At 31.9% G+C, this 18046-nt stretch overlaps 1 protein-coding gene across 1 annotated transcript; it reads right to left on the reverse strand.

The window, feature by feature from the left end:
* Positions 1 to 12297: 12297 nt before the first annotated feature.
* LOC120358653 lies at positions 12298 to 14594 on the reverse strand. Its single transcript, XM_039453571.1, has 2 exons — positions 13603 to 14594; positions 12298 to 13306 (listed from the first exon to the last, which is right to left on the reverse strand). The coding sequence occupies exons 1-2, from the start codon at positions 14592 to 14594 to the stop codon at positions 12298 to 12300; spliced, it is 2001 nt and encodes a 666-aa protein (XP_039309505.1).
* Between the last annotated feature and the right edge of the window lie 3452 nt (positions 14595 to 18046).

Below are 18046 nucleotides of genomic sequence, written 5' to 3' on the forward strand. Positions count from 1 at the left end.
TTTCCAAGATCATGATTCTAAGTAAAAACGGAACGTTTAAATTTATTTATTAAAAAGTTATTAACAAATAAAGATGTGTTAAATGTTGTAATTTATGCTCTACTAAGAGAATTCTACGTTATTTGAATATATATTAAATTTATATTTAATTAAATGCAAAATAAATGAAAACAGAAGAATCATACAACACCGAAATTTTTCATAACAAATGAGAAATATTTCTGCAACATTTTATTTTCGTGATGTACCGTTAGAATAGTAAAATGTCCACGCTTCTTGCATTTAATGCCTTATAGAAAAATGGTTAAAAAATAATTTAAAAAATGTGCAATTTGTACAAAATATTGCCAAAAAGTTATTGAAATAATTAAATTATTCCAAAAAATTATAATTTCCATAGAAATATTAGGTCCTTGATTTAATTTTTAAACAATTGGATGAATTTACACTATCAAAACACGTTACATTTATTTTTATCTTAAAGTCCGATTTTAGGGGCGAAAAATCTTTAGCAAAAGATTTTATAACGTTGTACCTTATATTCTAGTTTATATGATTTTTACTTTCGAGAAATAGACATTCGTCGCGTCCATCTGTTTGTATATTGCTCGCAAGTTTTTAAAATTATTTAATGTGAAAACTTTTTGCAGTACTCACTTTATTTTAGATTCATTATATATGAAGGATTTTAGAAACATTTCTGTTGCAACATTTTATATCACATATTGCAAAATCTTTTCAGAAGTTTTGCTTATTAAATGCAAAAAGTTGAAATGGTTTTAAAATTTTCCTGATTTTCTGCAACAATCGGTGCTATATAACATTAAGTTTAAGGTCATTGACAATGATTTCCCTAAATGAGTTTTACCGAAATTTTTTTCCTATAAGATGGTTACGTACATGCACGCGCGCGCGCGCGCGCGCGCGCGCGTGTGTGTGTGTATGCGTTATTAGGAAATTAATTCATGATGATACGTATTTAATCAGTTCTCTTCGGTAAGGACATTGTAATATAACTTATTATATTTACAAGTATTAAGACATATATACAAAATGCATAACATAACATAAGCATAACATAAAACCAATGAATGTCAAGCATAAACTAGGGGAAACTTAGCGTTTGTTGCTTACAAAAAAGCGGGAGATGATTTTACACGTAATGGAATTAGAGCGGTTACATGCCATTCATAGAATTATTATTCCTAGAATATTATATGAATATTATGAAAAATTTAAATGATATTGGTATAAATTTCACAAAATATTATTTAATACTTTTTTAGTATCACAGAAATATTCTGTTAATGTTACATGGTTATTTACATATTCTTGATATGTTACTTTAATATTCATGTAATATTATAAAAAATATTTTTATAGTTTTGAGATTTAATGTAATAAATGGTTCTTTATACAATTATAATAATAATAATAAATGATACATTTAAACTTATTTTTTTGTGTGGTACAAAATTTTACGTACTCTATTTTGTACGTAAATTTAATTTCATTTTAAGAAAGTACATTATTTTGAAAGTACATAATTTACATTAATATTTTGGAAATACTATTTAACATAATCTTAATTTAAATGATTTTACATTATAGAATATTAATTAGAATGTTATTTAACATTAAAATAATATTGCGCGTCTACATATACGCACAAAAGTTTTTTTATGCTGTTAAAAGATTTCGTTTTGATAAGAATGACGGAGGACATTCAAACTGACCAAAAAAATCCTGTACCATTTTTCCAAATTCGCAATAGTTACCAAAATAAAAATTAGTAAAGTCGGCAAATGTATACTTTCCCTACCTACTGCGCGTGGAGACTGCCTAGCGGTTGCTTGTATATAACATTCCTGAAATATTATTTAATATTAATAAATAGTAGTTATATATCAACTCCTGATAATATTATATGAGAAATAAATAATATTATTTATTTCAATATTTTTAATTTATTAGGAATGTTATAATTTTTAAATGTAATATTAGAGTTTATATTTTATGCATAATTATGCATTATTAATTTTTTAACAAAATACTCGTAGAACATTTTCATAATATTCCATGGATAATATAATAATACACCATGAATATTATATAAAGCAGACATATAATATTAATATTTCTATAATATTAAAAAATATTTTCTCGGAATAATATTCTAAGAATATTGTAGCGCTTATAGGGCAATAGCTGATAATTGTTATAAAGCATTTTTACTTTTGAGCACTTCAAAACTTTCTCAAGATACATTTTAGTATTTATTATAATTACACATTGCTTCCTTTTTGTTGTTAAACTTGAGTCTATTGTCACAAGAATGTATGTCTACTCGAGTACTTTTTGTTATTCAACTTTTTATTCGGCTTACACATTTTTGTGCAAAGTTAAACAGTGATGTAGATTTGTTATTATGGTTTTTTAAGCGTAATTTTTGTATCGAAATAATATTTTTTCGATAAATAAATTGTCACTCTGTGTTCAGAAGTATTAGAAATATTATTTTATTTTTGTTTAATGTTAAACAAGGATAAAATGATATTTCTAATGATATCTCTAATATGTTTCTGAACAAAAAAATTCTGAATAATGAAAAATTAAAAGCATATAATTTTGTAACTTTGTAATATTTTTGGACCAGCCATATTATCACATTTTTCTTCTTGCATCGATTATGCGGTACGTCACATTTTTATAAATCATGTCCTAAGTAATAAATATTTTATTACCTTGAGTCTAGAACCTGTTAAACAGTATTTTGACGAATTTAATTGTTCAAGTTTTAATATAAAATCATTATTAAAGTTCATTATTAAAGTTATTCAATAAAATAAAAATGAGCGCCATATCCTCCTTCTCTTCTACTATTCGATATATCACCTTCCCCTCGCGAAAGGCTCGGTCTCCCTTTAGCAACAAGCATAAAGCATTAAATTGATTTACGTAAGATGTTTATTGGTCTAGCGGTCTCTGGTACGATTATGCTATACTATGCATTTATGTGATAGCCCTTAAATAACACAATATTATATTGCATTGTTTTTATCGAGGCGGCTATATTAAACACATGATATGAGTCAATTTCCAAATATCTCAGATAATCAAGTCTCAGCAAAATTGCGCAATCTTATGATTGCTTATGATGCTACTTGTCCTGTATTTGTCTTCAACAATTTTAAATATATCGACATTGAAGATGCAGACAACAATGCATATATGTATTGCCAATGAGCAAGATAAATGACAAGATTATATCATCAAAGTTACCACGTGTTGTTAACAATATAACAGTATTGTATCCTATAAATTATTATGGTAACATAACGATAATATCACGAATTTTGAGAACGATTTCAAAGTAGCCGACAAGTTGCTGGCAAGTTACTATCCAAAGTTGTCATATATATGGTGAAAACATCAATTTGCCAACAAATGCAAACTTAGTTGTTGCAATTCTGATAGTAACACATGTTATGATTGCGGAACATATTGATAATAATACGAAAAATACATTGTTTTCTGGAATAATAATATGTTTTTACTATCTCTCTATATAATTGATAGAATTTATAATCCTTGAACTGTACCTCTGTCTAAATAATGAATCAAAGAGAAGAATAATTTAAGTTAGCCATTAGCTTGTTTGATGTACTTGGATTAAATAAAAGTTTAAAGTAATATCATAAGAATTATATTAATTTATTGAATTATCCTGTTAGAGCCATTTAAAAAGATTTCAGATTTGTGTTGTTTGAGGAGGTTGTTTATTGCATAATTAAAATCAGTAGCGTGATTCTGTAATTCTTAACGATAATGGATGCGTTCGGGTAGACGCTACTAACGTTATAAACGCAAACGCTATCGATACTGTTCGCGTAGCACATAGCGCCATAGCGATAGCAAGCTCCATGAACACCCATTAGCGCAGTGATAACGTTTCTTAACCTCTTTATTATGTGAGCAGAGAAAGAATAAAAAATAATGGAGCAAAATCGCAGAAATATAATTTTAACCGGAATTGCATTAATGTGAGGGAATTATTAGATTCTTTATCATCTGAAAGTGATGATGAAGAATTATAGATAAATAAACGTAGAAAGGTGTCCAGAGTACAAAATTACGATGAGGAAATATTACCAGCTTTAACTAATCAAGAGTTTAAAGCACATTTCAGGTCTTAATTAAATAATTATATATAATTATTTGTCGTTTTGGAAATAAAAATATTATTATATTAAACAGGGTTAGATATATAGTAGCTGTAGTTAAAAGTTAATAAAGTTAGAAAGTTAATAATTTTTTATTTAACTTATTGTTAGTTAATTTTAAATAATTTAATTTTTAACTTTAACAGTTATTTTTAAAATTTATAAATTGTAGTTTATTAAAACTTTATTTTGAATTTAAAAAATACATCTAGATAAAAAAACGGACAGTCGGAGAGTTTTATAATATACAGTGGCGTGCAAAATTTTCTGGCCAGTGACATTTTGTACTCTAATTTATTAAAAAACAGCTTAATAAAATTTTCATAATTATCAGGTATGAGTATAAGATTTCGTTACCTATATCTTATACTCATATGTGATAATTTATGAAAATTTTATTAGGCTGTTTTTTAATAAATTAGAGTACAAAATGTGACCGGAAACTTTTGCACGCCACTGTAGTCCTGATTATTTTCCGGATTTCGAAGACTAATGTTTACATCTGTCATAATTGCATATATATTGTTTACACAGTTTAAAAATATTCAAAAACGTTCACGGAGCTCGCAAACGCTATCGATACACTACCTCGGAAGAAAGCGTTTGTAACGACCTGACTTCGCGTATTGTATCAGTGGACGAGGACGCGGGTAGGTCGCCGAGAGAACTAGACGTGTGTTTACAGATGACAAAGTAAATCAGTTTATTATAATAGTGAGAAAACGTACAAAACGATATTCGCAAAAACGGCGCGCAAGCAGACGAATGAAGATGACGCTCGGACGGACATGAGAATATATTTCTACGCGCGGACGGACGGAAAATAATCGCGACGCTCGGACAGACGAATGACGGAGAATAATCGCGGAATAGAATGATCGCGGTTATTTACAACGCAGGTGATTCTGAAACGAATTTCTCCGAACTCGGAATCTCTGTTTACGCGCTTGGCGCGGCCATTGTCACAGGCGCGCGGTTGACGGTACGGCGGGACGATTCAGGAATCGCGACGCGCAGCTGTTAATACCGCGTTGTTGTTGCGGCAGTAGCAACGACTCGCGCCAAGATCTCTTGGTGGAAGCGCGGAACTTCACACCCCAGATCGTGAGTCGGTGCCGACAGAGAGGAGATAGGATGACGGTTTCTCCGATTTACCGAGATCGCTCGGTTGAGCCCGTAGAAGCGGAGGCGGTTAAGAAGCTCGTCGCTGAGAGTTCTCGGCAGAAACCAAGCTCACTTGATTTCAATTCGGAGCAGAAGGTATGCGTCTTCTTTACGGACGGACGGTTCGGAGGAAAAGAAGCCCTGTTCGTTGAAGCGGCGGCGCTTATATAGCCAGATCTCTAGAGGAGGGGTAGTGCGGGAAGCGGAGGTACGATATCGGAGAAGGGGATTCCCGCCACTCAAGATAGGCAGCGACCGCCATTTCGCTCGCTCATATGGCGCATGCGCGAGAAGATTATTTTGACGCGCGGATGCGTGTTCGCGCCATAGACATAGGATCTATAGACCGAGCATTCGAGGAGTGGGGACGTGAAAAACTAGAAAGAGATAGAAAGCTTTGGACCACTATTCTGTCTTTGTCTAATGACGCGCGTGGGGAATCTTCACTTGTTTTTTTTTTATATTTTGACGTCTACAAATGTAATAAAGAAACTGATAAATTTAACATTAATAAAACTAAGAATAAATGATTTATTTACTGAAAAGAAACATGCTTTTAATCAAGCTCCATTGATGGATCATAGAAATCAATTGATTTGTATTCTCTTAGAAAAGTTTTTCACTCTTTGTATACATCATTATGCTGCTTCTAAGAATAACAAAATTAGACAAATAAGATCTAAATTCACAAAACTCATTTTATTTAAAAATCAATAACATATATTATATATATAGATATATATAAAGATCAGCAGAGTTAATTTTTTTATTACTGTTATGCCAGGTGCTTTAAATGTTTATTCAATACTTTATTGTTTAAATTTTAATACACAATTTTACATTATATATAATTCTATATTTTGGTACTTTTTCCAATGCTTTTCAATTCCCCTTCATTCTTTTTTCACATTCACTTACATTTCCCTTTTCTTTTTCCCTAACCTTATCGAGAGTTTCATTACCTTTACTGTACCCCCACGCGCGTCATTAGACAAAGACAAAATAGTGGTCCAAAACAGGCTATCTCTTTCTAGTTTTTCACGCGAGAACTTTACCCCCACTCCTCGAATGCTCGGTCTATAGATCCTATGTCTATGGTTCGCGCCGATTTAAAATTACTATTGGCGCTCGGCGCTTGTTATTCGCTGTCCGGCCAGATAGCACGGAGCGGTGGACAGTCCGAGGGGGAACATTTTGTTACACTACTCCCTCGTTTGTAACGCGAAGTTATAATGTCACGCACTGCCATTAGTGACGTCATGACAGCACTATCAAGTAGCTCCGCGAACAGATTGTAGCACTAAGCATGATATAAATATATAAAGTAAAACGTTGCGCATAATGGTGGCTCAACGCATCAAAAACCAATAAAAAATTTACCCCAAAATTAGCGCGAAATTCAAACAGTATTGAACACAATATTAAAAATGTATAGTAAAAATACAGATAAGTTTATTAATATATAAAGTTTATATAAAAACTTAATAACTAATAAACATTTGTAACATAAATATAAAATAATAAATAATTACGTTAATAAACACGTAGTACAACTGGAATACGCCATGATTCATATTTTCAATTAATTTTATTGAAACCCATACAGCACAGAAAATTTCAACAACATTGCAGCAATGTTGCAGATTGCAATGCAATATTACGGAGACATTGCAGAAACATAAATTAACAATGTGCCTGCAACATCGCATTGCATATGCCAGTAATATTCCGGAAACATTGCAATATCATAATTTTTTAATAAAGTAGTGGCAATAAAGAGCCAAAACAAAATATTTACGTATAATAATAAATTAATTTAATTCATCCATAATTATTCATCCGCATTTAGCAAACTAAGGTCGGGCGACATTACTAAATTTTCCGTTGAATCTCTACATTCTCTAATAGTACAACCATCCATCGATTGTATATCGACAACCGTATATCAACTGTAAGTCGACTCATCCAAGTCAAGCTTTTAAAGTTGACTGCAAATTGACTTTGTATAGACGTCTACAGACATCCTTCAAATGTTGACTCTAACATGTCTAGAAAAAGGCATGCGGTCCCGTGCTGTGTGCATCATAGTATTGTTAAGAAACATAAATATTTATATCAATAGACGAAATAGGTCCATATATGAAGAAACCGCGATCTACAGCCCAATAAATAAACAATATTTTTTAATTGTTTTTTTAATAAAAATTTTTTTATATTTAATTTAATTATTGTATTATATTGAAATATATTTTTTAATTGCATCTTATTTAAACAAATAACAGAAAAGTTATTCCAGATGCTATTCTGCATTTGCAAAATTAATAAAAAAACTATAATTTCATATTTGTTTATATAAATATTGTACTTTAATTATACATATTTCATTTTTTCGATAACGTATATTGACTTGATCTACCAGTTATATACACATATCAGCATAAAGGTGTTCACAGGTCATCATGAGGGATCAGTTCGCAGCGATCACGGAGGTTAAGCAACGTTCACCGGAGTCGCGACTTGGATGGATGATCGCTTGGAAATTTCCGAAAAAATATTCCCAAAATTTTTTTTTGCGAAAAATGTTTTTTTAAAATGTTACACAAATATTGTTTTGTTTATTGGAATTATGTGGTATAATAATATTTATATAAATATTTTGAAAAAATGGGATATTTCAATGCAATATTTCAAACAGCAGACATCTTAATTGTTTATTTGAAAAAGGACTTGTTCTATTTTAATTAAATGCTATATTTTTTACAATAATCTGCGCTTTGTCTCGCTTGTTACACACACACACACACACACACACACACATTCGTACATCCAAGAACTTTGATTCTGTCCATGGGGAAATTTTCCAAACTGAGAAGTCGCTATCTTTCTACATACTTACAGTTCATGATTAACGTAACGACCAATAAACTCTAGTCATTTCATTAATCATGAACTGCGAGTATGTAGAAAGTGGTGACTTCTCAGTTTGGAAAATTTCCCCATGGACAGAATCAAAGTCCTTGGGTGTACATAAAATACTAGATCGAACAAACGGCGTGGCGCTCGCTCGCTAACCACGCCGACAGGGGCTGTGTTCCGTTTTTACTGGCAGTACTGAAAATTTATAGTTCACGTCACATATACTATACATTTTCAGTACTGGCAGTTAATATCGGAACATAGCCAGGATCGACGATCTCGAACCCCCGCGCGAGATGTGAAATCGCGCGCTATTTAAACGTTAGACTCCAACATTAATGTTGCTGCAATCTTCCAGCAATGTTGCAGCAATGTTTCGCAATCAAAGTGCAAAATTACAATGTTTCAATGAAATCATTCTGCAATGTTCCTGCAATCTCTCTGTGCTGTATGGGAATGTGCTTTTAAGCATCTACCACCCTAAAACATAGTATAACAACTACAATATCACTTTATATGTTTAAAAGTACATTTATTGATAAAAGTGAGATAAAAATATTCCCAGATAGCACAGAGAATTCAAAAAGAATTAAAAAAAAGTTCATATCAGGTTTATGTAAAAAAAAAAGGTATGACATATGCATCAATGTAACTAACTTAACTCTACAGTTTGGAACAAACATCTGATTGGTTAGAGCCCCCACCATTACTTTAGACGACTGCGCATCCACGGGAACGTTTTACCTTGTATTTTTACACCATGGCGCTAAGTAGCGCTAATAGCGTCTCCCTGAATGCACCCAATATTGTTATATTATTGTTGCTTTCTTTTATTATATATAATATTTGCACAAGGATAATATAAGGCTAATATGGGTATACGATGCGATTTTTTTGTTAGATTTTATGCGAGGAATTTTATTAGCAGTCATGCTGGCGATGCTGCTAGAAATATGACGTATTGCGTGTTACCATGCGTGCTAACATGCTGGTTTTTAATGACAGATCTGTTGCTATTTTTCCTGCAAAATTTGCTGCTAAATACATATAAAATTGGGTTAGAAAAAGTATTATTAGTATTTATAGCTTCTATTTCTTCCATTTCTCCTTAAAATTTAGTTTTTAAATTTAATTTTTTAATATTGTCTTTCTTCTTGAATGATACCCTTATTACAGAAATGTACTACCAATAGTAATAATAATTTATATTAAAAGTATTAGTATATATACTTAATATTTAAAATAAGTAATATATTACTTAAATTACTACCTATTTAATACTGTTAGTATTACATTTCTGTAAGAATATCTGTATTCTAACCTAATTCTTTATGTACTTAGCAGCAAATCTCGCAGGGAAAATAGCAACAGATCTGTCATTAAAAACCAGCATGTTTGCACGCAATACGCCATATTTCTAGCAGCGCTAGTATGACTGCTAGTAAAATGCATTACCAATGTACACCCAAGGACTTTGATTCTGTCCATGGGGAAATTTTCCAAACTGAGAAGTCGCTATCTTTCTACATACTTACAGTTCATGATTAACGTAACGACCAATAAGCTTTAGTCGTTTCATTAATCATGAACTGCGAGTATGTAGAAAGTGGTGACATCTTAGTTTGAAAAATTTCCCCATGGACAGAATCAAAGTCCTTGGGTGTACGCCACGTGGAGGTTGCCGGTCAGATTTCTGTACATCGCGTGCGCTCGCAAGCGTGTGTATGTATGCTTGCGTACGTGCGTGTGTGTGTTGTGTTTGTGTGAGTGCGTGCGTGCGTGCGTTTTAAAAATCTGTCAATTTAGCGTTAAAGTTGAAACTTCAAGCTTCAAAATGCTTTTTTTATTTTTTATCTGCGATAATTTTTCGCCGATCTACAGCTATTTAAAAATAACCTAATTTTTGATGTCTGGAAAATATTCCCTATTTTTTATTGACAAGTGTAAAAAAAGCAGGCAATTAGGAGGCAACCCGATAAACGGTGCGCATTTAAATTGATTGGGTTAACTTATAATAATTTTTAATATTTTAAGATTTACATCATGATCATTTTGAATTACAAACATAGAATATAATAACACAACGTGAAAGCCTTCTACGATCGCAGGTAGATCTTCGTGCTTGTTTTTATTTGTGTAATTTTATATACCTTCCTCGAATTCAATGAACTGCGTGCCAAATTGTTTTTTCAGTCATAACACAGCTTTACATTGAACAAGATTATATAATATCACGTATTGTTAAATTTGAAATTAATATTAACCCTTTCCTCCCTGAAGAAAACTGTAAAGAATTTATTGCGAAAAATATTACCTCAGCCCCAATTCGGTGCGCAGTTCATTGAGTTCGAGGAAGATATATAAAGGCTGCGGTCCACTTAGCGCTTCAAACGCTACAAAGCATTCGTAGCATTAATATGGCTGGTCCATTTGACGCTTTGGAATGCTCCAAATAGCTCTTATTGCGTCATCAATACGTTTTCGCTCTCGATTCGCTCTAACTACCTCACCTCAGGAGATGGGTTAGCTGGAGCGTTTCAATATTTGGCGGGAAATTACAACTTGAGCCGCATTTCGATTCGCGCTCAAACCGCTGTTGGCTTCATCAATAGTTTGTTTGGGGCCGTATTTGTGTTCATACGTGTTTAAACATGATATATCAATTGACAATAAAAAGAAATTATTATCATTAACTTTCTTTGTTTCTGTTACGCGAGAAAAAATAAATTAAAATTATGACTTTACCCAGGCGCGGATTTACGTATTTTGCCGCTTGGGGCTGAAAAGTAGTAGCCGCCCCTTGTACAGTGAAAATTAGAATTTTTATAAGAAATGCATAACGCGACCTGAACATGATGATTCCTAAGTGTAACAACTTTTAACTTAACAAGTCTAATGCCTGTGTAAAATAAATTCCAAATGTAACAGCTTTTAATAGGTTAATATTAGGATATAACTTGTCAACTTGTATATACAGGGTGACCCAGAAAATCTGCCCATGCCTTCATGGGTTGATAGAGCAAGTAAAACTGAGAAGAAAAGTCTTTTACCATTTTTCGAAATTCGCAATAGTTAACGAGATAAAAATTAATTAAAATCGGCGAATGAAGGCGTACTTTCCCTACCCGCCGCGCGCGGGATCGTCTAGCCGTCACCAAGCTAGGACCAGGCGGCGCGGCGAGGAGGGAGTAAAGCAGCAACTACCGCGCGCGGGGGGGACCGCTCTGGCTGTCGCCGAGCCAAGAGCTTGGTGACGGCTAGGCGGTCCCGCGCGCGGTGGGTAGGGAAAGTACGCCTTCATTCGCCGACTTTAATTAATTTTTATCTCGTTAACTATTGCGAATTTCGAAAAATGGTAAAGGACTTTTCTTCTCAGTTTTACTTACTCTATCAACCCATGAGGGCATAGGCAGATTTTCTGGGTCACTCTGTATAATATTGCAAAAAAACCTATGCGCATTAGCTGGTATTATAATTGATTATTTATTATATTAAATGAATTATTAAATACCACTCAGAGTGTGCTACGAGAAGGCTGCACGATAGGACTTCACACTCCGGTTTTTTGTTTTTTTGTGTTTTCTTGTTTTTTAATTTTTTTTAATTTTTTAAAGTTTATTTTTTTATTTGATTTTATTATAGTTTAATTTTTAATTAAAATGTTGATTTTGACAATAAAATACTTGTTAAATGAAGGTCCTTTAATTGTGAATTATTTCTTCAATTATTACTTATTTTATTATCTTTCTACGCGACTGAGCATTAGCAAATGAATCAATCAAATATATCATCATAATTTATACGTTTTGCGATTTCTGACTCAATTGTAAGAACTGCTGAATAGTTGAGACGTTCATCACACATCGTAGATCGGAGATAATTTTTGACGCGCCGTAATACTGAGAAAGATCTTTCTGCTGAACAGTTTGTTACAGCTATGCATAAGAAGATTCTAAGTACGATATTAATGTAAGGATATACTTCTTGGAGGCCTTTATCGTAAATCATTTTGCATCTCTCGAATAGTGCTTGGAGGTTCATTTAAATTTTTTAAAAATCCAAAGAAATGGAGACATTCATTTTGAAACGATTCTGAATCTGGCAAGTCTTCTTTGTATTCATTACTTAATCTGGCAGCATTTTTAGCAATAGTTTTATCATCCATTGTATTTCCTTTAGTTAAAAAACCAAAACTCGTGCTTAACTTTTCATAGACTGCTTTTCGACGTTCTAACTCTGCAACTATTCTATCAATTATGACATAAAAAGTATTGATTTTAAAGTTTTCTCGCCTAATAAATTCGGTTTCAAAATTTCGTGATTCATCGTCTTGGAGTTTTCTTATCTTTTTTCTTTTCGATATATCTTCATACTCTGTAACAAATGATTTTTTAAGAGCAGCATTTTCGTAGGTATCAAAAGTTTTCCTAATACTTTCAACATAGTTTATTAGTGAACCGTATAGTTCTGCTACAGTATAAAGATCAATGTCAGCTGCTTGGAGCTTCTTGTTAGAAAAATAAAATCTCTGTAATAAATTATCCCATACTGAAGAAAGAATAGCTGCTTCAAGACGTTGTAGTTGTCGGAGGATACTTGAAGCTTCACATCGAGTACAAGATTTTTCTGTTTCATCTTCTGCAATTGATGTAAGAGCCTCAATCATTTCATTCCAATCTTTATTAAGACTCTGACACGCGTCATAACGGGCTGACCATCGTATTTGTGACAAGCCTTTTAGAGTTCTGTTTTCACGCTGTGTTAAATGTCTCTGTAATATTTCCCAGCGATAAGTAGAACTTGAAAAAAATACATACAAATTTTGAAGAAGAAGAAAAGAGTCATTACTTTCTTTACAACAACTTGCTGCATGTTCTCCAACTAAATTCAGGGAATGAGCTGAGCAGGGAGAGTATACAGCATTTGGAGAAATTTCATTAATTCTAGCTTGTAATCCGGCATATTTTCCAGACATATTCATGGCATTATCATATGATTGACCTCTACAATTTGCAATATCGATATCAAAACCCACAAACACAGTGACAACAGCATCAAAAGTTCGATTGATTTATGACCAGCATTCGGAACAAAACACAGAAACCTCTCTACAGGATGTCCATTTTCCAAAATATATCTCACAATCACTGCAAGTTGATCAGTATGAGATATGTCTGGACTTGAATCTACTATAATAGAAGAAAAATACTTGGCACTCTTTAATTCTTTAATTATTTGTTTCGTTACTTCTTCAGCCATTAACTTAACGAAATGTTCATATGTAGTAGAAGATAAATACGAAGTGTGGCCTTGACCTGGATTACTGTACTTAGCTATATGCTCTGCCAAAAAAGGATCGAATTCAGAAATAAGTTCAAGACACATTATAAAGTTACCACTGCTTGACGAACCAAACTTCTCGATATGACCTCTTAAAGATAAACCTGCAGTTACCAAAGCACGGACAGTGGCTATAACCCGTTTTAAAACGTTGCGCCAGTACTTTTTCTCTGTTTCTATTTGACAAGAAAAATGTGTATCAATTTTTCCAAGAGTGTTTGATCTCATTTTCATTTCTAAAACACACGACTTGTGTTCAAAAGAATTCTCGTGATTTTTCAATGCATCATTGCCATGCTTCCAGTCGTCAAATCCTTCTTTTGCTATTTTTGTTGTTCCACCAAATAATTGACAAGAAACACAAAACACTGAACCAGAACTTTCTGAGTACATTAAATACGATCGCTTTACTATTTGGCCATTGGCAAGTTGGGTTTTAAAGAAAGATTCATTTAAATATCGATATTGCTTACCACAAAGTCTCTTTGAGCGGGAAAAATCAAAATTTTTATCATGAACATGATCTTGGTTAATTCCATGCTGCAAAACGTATTTACGTGTAGCATCGTTTATTACCCATAAAGTTGGATCCTTTACAATCACATTAGAATTAACTGCCAAATTATTACTTTGATTGATATTAGTAATAGAAGACGAAGTAGTTGGCTCTGGGGACTTTGAGGTAAAATTAGAATTAGGGTCTATGTCACAAGCTGTTGGTACAATTTCTTTGATATTATCCGAACCAGTAATGGGAAGTAGCTGTTTTGAAAAATCAGCAATGGAAATGGCTGGTTTTTCAAAGTTATTTAGTTGATTAACAACTTTCGGTTGATTAAAGAAACTATCAATTTTAAGAGTTTTTTCTACGATACTACGTTCTCTCTCAGCCTTATCCAACCTACGTTTCTTGTACTGACTTCCACTTAACCGTATTCGTCCGTCACTCATGTTTCTTATATAATATTTAAAAAAAATTGAAGGCTGCGACAGCAATCTAATGCAAATTATAAAAAAGGAAGTAAAAGAAAAAAAAACGTAAAAAACTGCGATTAATAACTAAAATTTATATATACTAATTAAGAAATTTATTTGATTTTAAAATACAAAAGATAAAACATAAAATATGAAACACAAATGGATATAATATTGTCGCACGCTAATTCTCACGTATCGTAAGTATCGTTGCCGATTGCCGGCCGCCGGGCTCGATCTCATATATGTAATAATCGAGGTCTAACTTCTCTTGCGAGATAGGGTTTCGGTGGGCACGCCGCAGCGTACGATTGAACCTCAGCCGTATGCCGTCTCTGAAACGCGGTCCTGCGGCATGACGCGCCGCGGCATGACATGCTGCGGCGCGTCGTGTCTCCATATTTTGCCGCCCCTATATTTTGCCGCCCTGGACTATAGCCCATTAAGCCCCTATAGTAAATCCAGCCCTGACTTTACCCTGAAATGACTCTTGAATTCCATAGCAGTGAGAGATGGGATAATACGTTCTATGTAACCTTCAATTTTAGGCGTTCTTCGTTTTCGTCGATTCATAACTCATTAAGCAAAATTCTATTTCTTCTTCCTCATCATCATATACATAAGATATTATATCGTTGAATGTATTATAAACATTTACTAAAATTAGAACTGATTTCATTATTAAATTTGGATAAATCGCGGCTAGTTGATTCAAGTGCTACAACTGCTACAAACTGGTCCACTTGTGTAGTGATTGTAATATTGGTAACACTAGTGAACCAATCATAGCGTAGCGTTTAATTTAGCATTCAGAGCGTAGCATTCAGAACGTTCAGAAGTACTAAATGGACCGCAGCCAAAATTACACAAATAAAAACAAGTACGAAGATCTAGCTGCAATCGTAGAAGGCTTTCAAATTGTATTGTTTCATTAACAGTCAAATGTCTCTCTACTTTAGAATATAATAGTTTTAAAATATAAGTATTTAAAAAGAATTACACAGGTTTGCGACTAAAAAGCTGTTTGATTATTTTCATTTAATTTCCATGTATTTTGGTGTGTTGAAAATGAAAAAATATTGAAAAAAATCTTGAATGTCAGAATTTGTCACAAAATACAAAATTCTCTTTTTAGTAAATTTTTCTCAATTTTTGATAATTTTTTGATCTTAGGGTTTTTAATCAAATTAAAAATCAAAATTAGTATTAATTAATTCACATCAGTGCATTTAAGATGTACAATGTCAAAAAAATATAATTTTCAAAAAAAAAGAACTTTCAAAGTGAGCTGATGAAATCAGCACCAACATGTTATAAGCTGGGCGCGCGGGCTCTGATTCAACTTTTTTTTTGGTTCGCCTGCTTATGTTTGGATTTCTGAATTTCATAATGATATAACTGAAATTAATTTCATAAACCTATTTTTATTTGTTTTGAGGTATTGACTTATTTAACACATTTACCTACATTGTCAGAAAACATGATGTCCTATAACAAAAACGAAGGTCATTTTCAGATTCAGCACACTCTAAAACATAAAGATTACGTGAAATAATTAAAACAGCTTTTGGAAAAATTTTTTTTGCAAATTTGTATTATGAGTCCACGATTTTAAATTATGTAACGAGACATAAAATATACTATTATTCTCATGTTGAGACATAATTTTTATTTATGGAATAATTATTATACTCCAACATAACTTTAATTCGGTATATAGAAATTCTTAACATTTTTTATAATAAGCATTTTACTTTATAATAGTGTAAAACAATATTCTAAATATTGAAAAATTTAAATCATTACTCATTGAATTAAAATTATGTTGCGATAGGATTTAATAATTGGACGAATTAAATTATGTCTAAGCATAATAAGAATTGTTTTTATTTTGGTTTAGGCAAAATTTTTATTTACTTTATTATTATTATGCATAAGATATGATAAAACTTCAAATTTATTATTATGTCGTTACGTAATAATGTAATTTCATAATAAAAGTAATCAAAGACTCAATATATGCTAATGCAAATAATAAATATGACAATAATACAATAATGAGGAATCAATATAAGATGGAAGGATTATTTTATATGTTAACTCTTAAATACACAAGTGAGTCAGAAAGACTCCATATGAAGTTTCGAACGCTGTGCAAATGAGATAGGAATTTCGGGCCAGAGTGTAAAAAAAGTTTGAAATCTCTTTTGATTGATATGGTTGATCAACTGTATTTATCATCTAGAATTCAAACGGCACGGCAGCAAAGTTTTGTTGGGGTCTGTGGGACTACCATCTCAATTAGCACACAATATTTTTTAAATGTTCTTTTAATATTTATTTAATATTAATTTTTTGTTGTACAATGCCATAGTTTTGTTTTGAAAGTATGACTTTTTAACTTTAAAATGCCGTATTTTAAAGTCTTTAAAAATATTTTCTGAGATTCTCGTGTGTTGTTCATTTTGTGTTAAGTGTATGCAAATCATGAAATATTACACCGAGAAAAAAATTCGATGACGGCAGCCACAAATTATCTCGTTCGACTATTTTGACTTATACGCTCTAATCTTTTAAACCGATCAAAGACTTATTTATTGTGCTTCTCCGTTTTATTTAAATGCGATAAAATGTCAAACACACGTCACGCACATGAAATTCTCAGAAAATAATCTCAGAAATTAAAAAACAAAAAGCTGTTCTGGCAAAACATTATATTTTCTTAATTTAAGATTAATTAATGGTTACGATACATTATGCTGTGTAATTTAAACGATTATTGACAGTAGAGCTACATTAACTTGTTTTCCATGAATTAAAATATTTTAAATACGTTAAAATATAATGTCACCAGAATAACATTTTTTAAGGAATTTTGTTAAATTTCCAAAAATTGCTAATTTATTATTATTATTTATATATTTTATAACTCTAATTTCTTATCAAGTGCTCGTCAAAATTTTACAAAATTTTTCATGATATTAAAAATTGATTTTCTCAACAATCTGTTTTAAAAAAACGTTTATTTATGTCAAATTTAATATCTATATACAGGGTGTCCCAGAAAGTCCGCCTCTCCTTTTATGAGCGGATAAGAACTGTTATAGTAATATATCAAATAGTAAAAGTTCTTATAAAAAGAAAAGTTCTTATCATATAAACATGGTAATGAATTGATTTTGACAGCTGATCCAACAGCTATCGTAACATTTTGTTACTGAATTGATATTTTATTGAAAACTTTAATTATGCACATGTAATGTACAAATATAGTATGTTTGCTACAGTCATAATTTCTTAATATAAGTATCACTGCATATTTATAAGACAATTTCAATGTCAAGAGGTACCCTTGTGGTACCTTGTCATGTCGCTATGCCTGAGCGCGCTAAATATCAGCTCTGTAATTTGTAAACTTTAATCGCGAA

This window comes from Solenopsis invicta, chromosome 1 (genome assembly GCF_016802725.1).
Source record: "Solenopsis invicta isolate M01_SB chromosome 1, UNIL_Sinv_3.0, whole genome shotgun sequence".
Taxonomy (NCBI): Eukaryota; Metazoa; Arthropoda; class Insecta; order Hymenoptera; family Formicidae; genus Solenopsis; species Solenopsis invicta.

What these genes read in the sequence shown, in the direction of transcription:
- LOC120358653 (XM_039453571.1), bottom strand. Translation starts at nt 14,594, where the DNA reads ATGAGTGACGGACGAATACGGTTAAGTGGAAGTCAGTACAAGAAACGT. An exon ending in CCAGGTCAAGGCCACACTTC is followed by an intron (nt 13,307 to 13,602) that starts GTATTTATCTTC and finishes TGCAAATTGTAG; the next exon opens with AGGTCAATCATATGATAATG.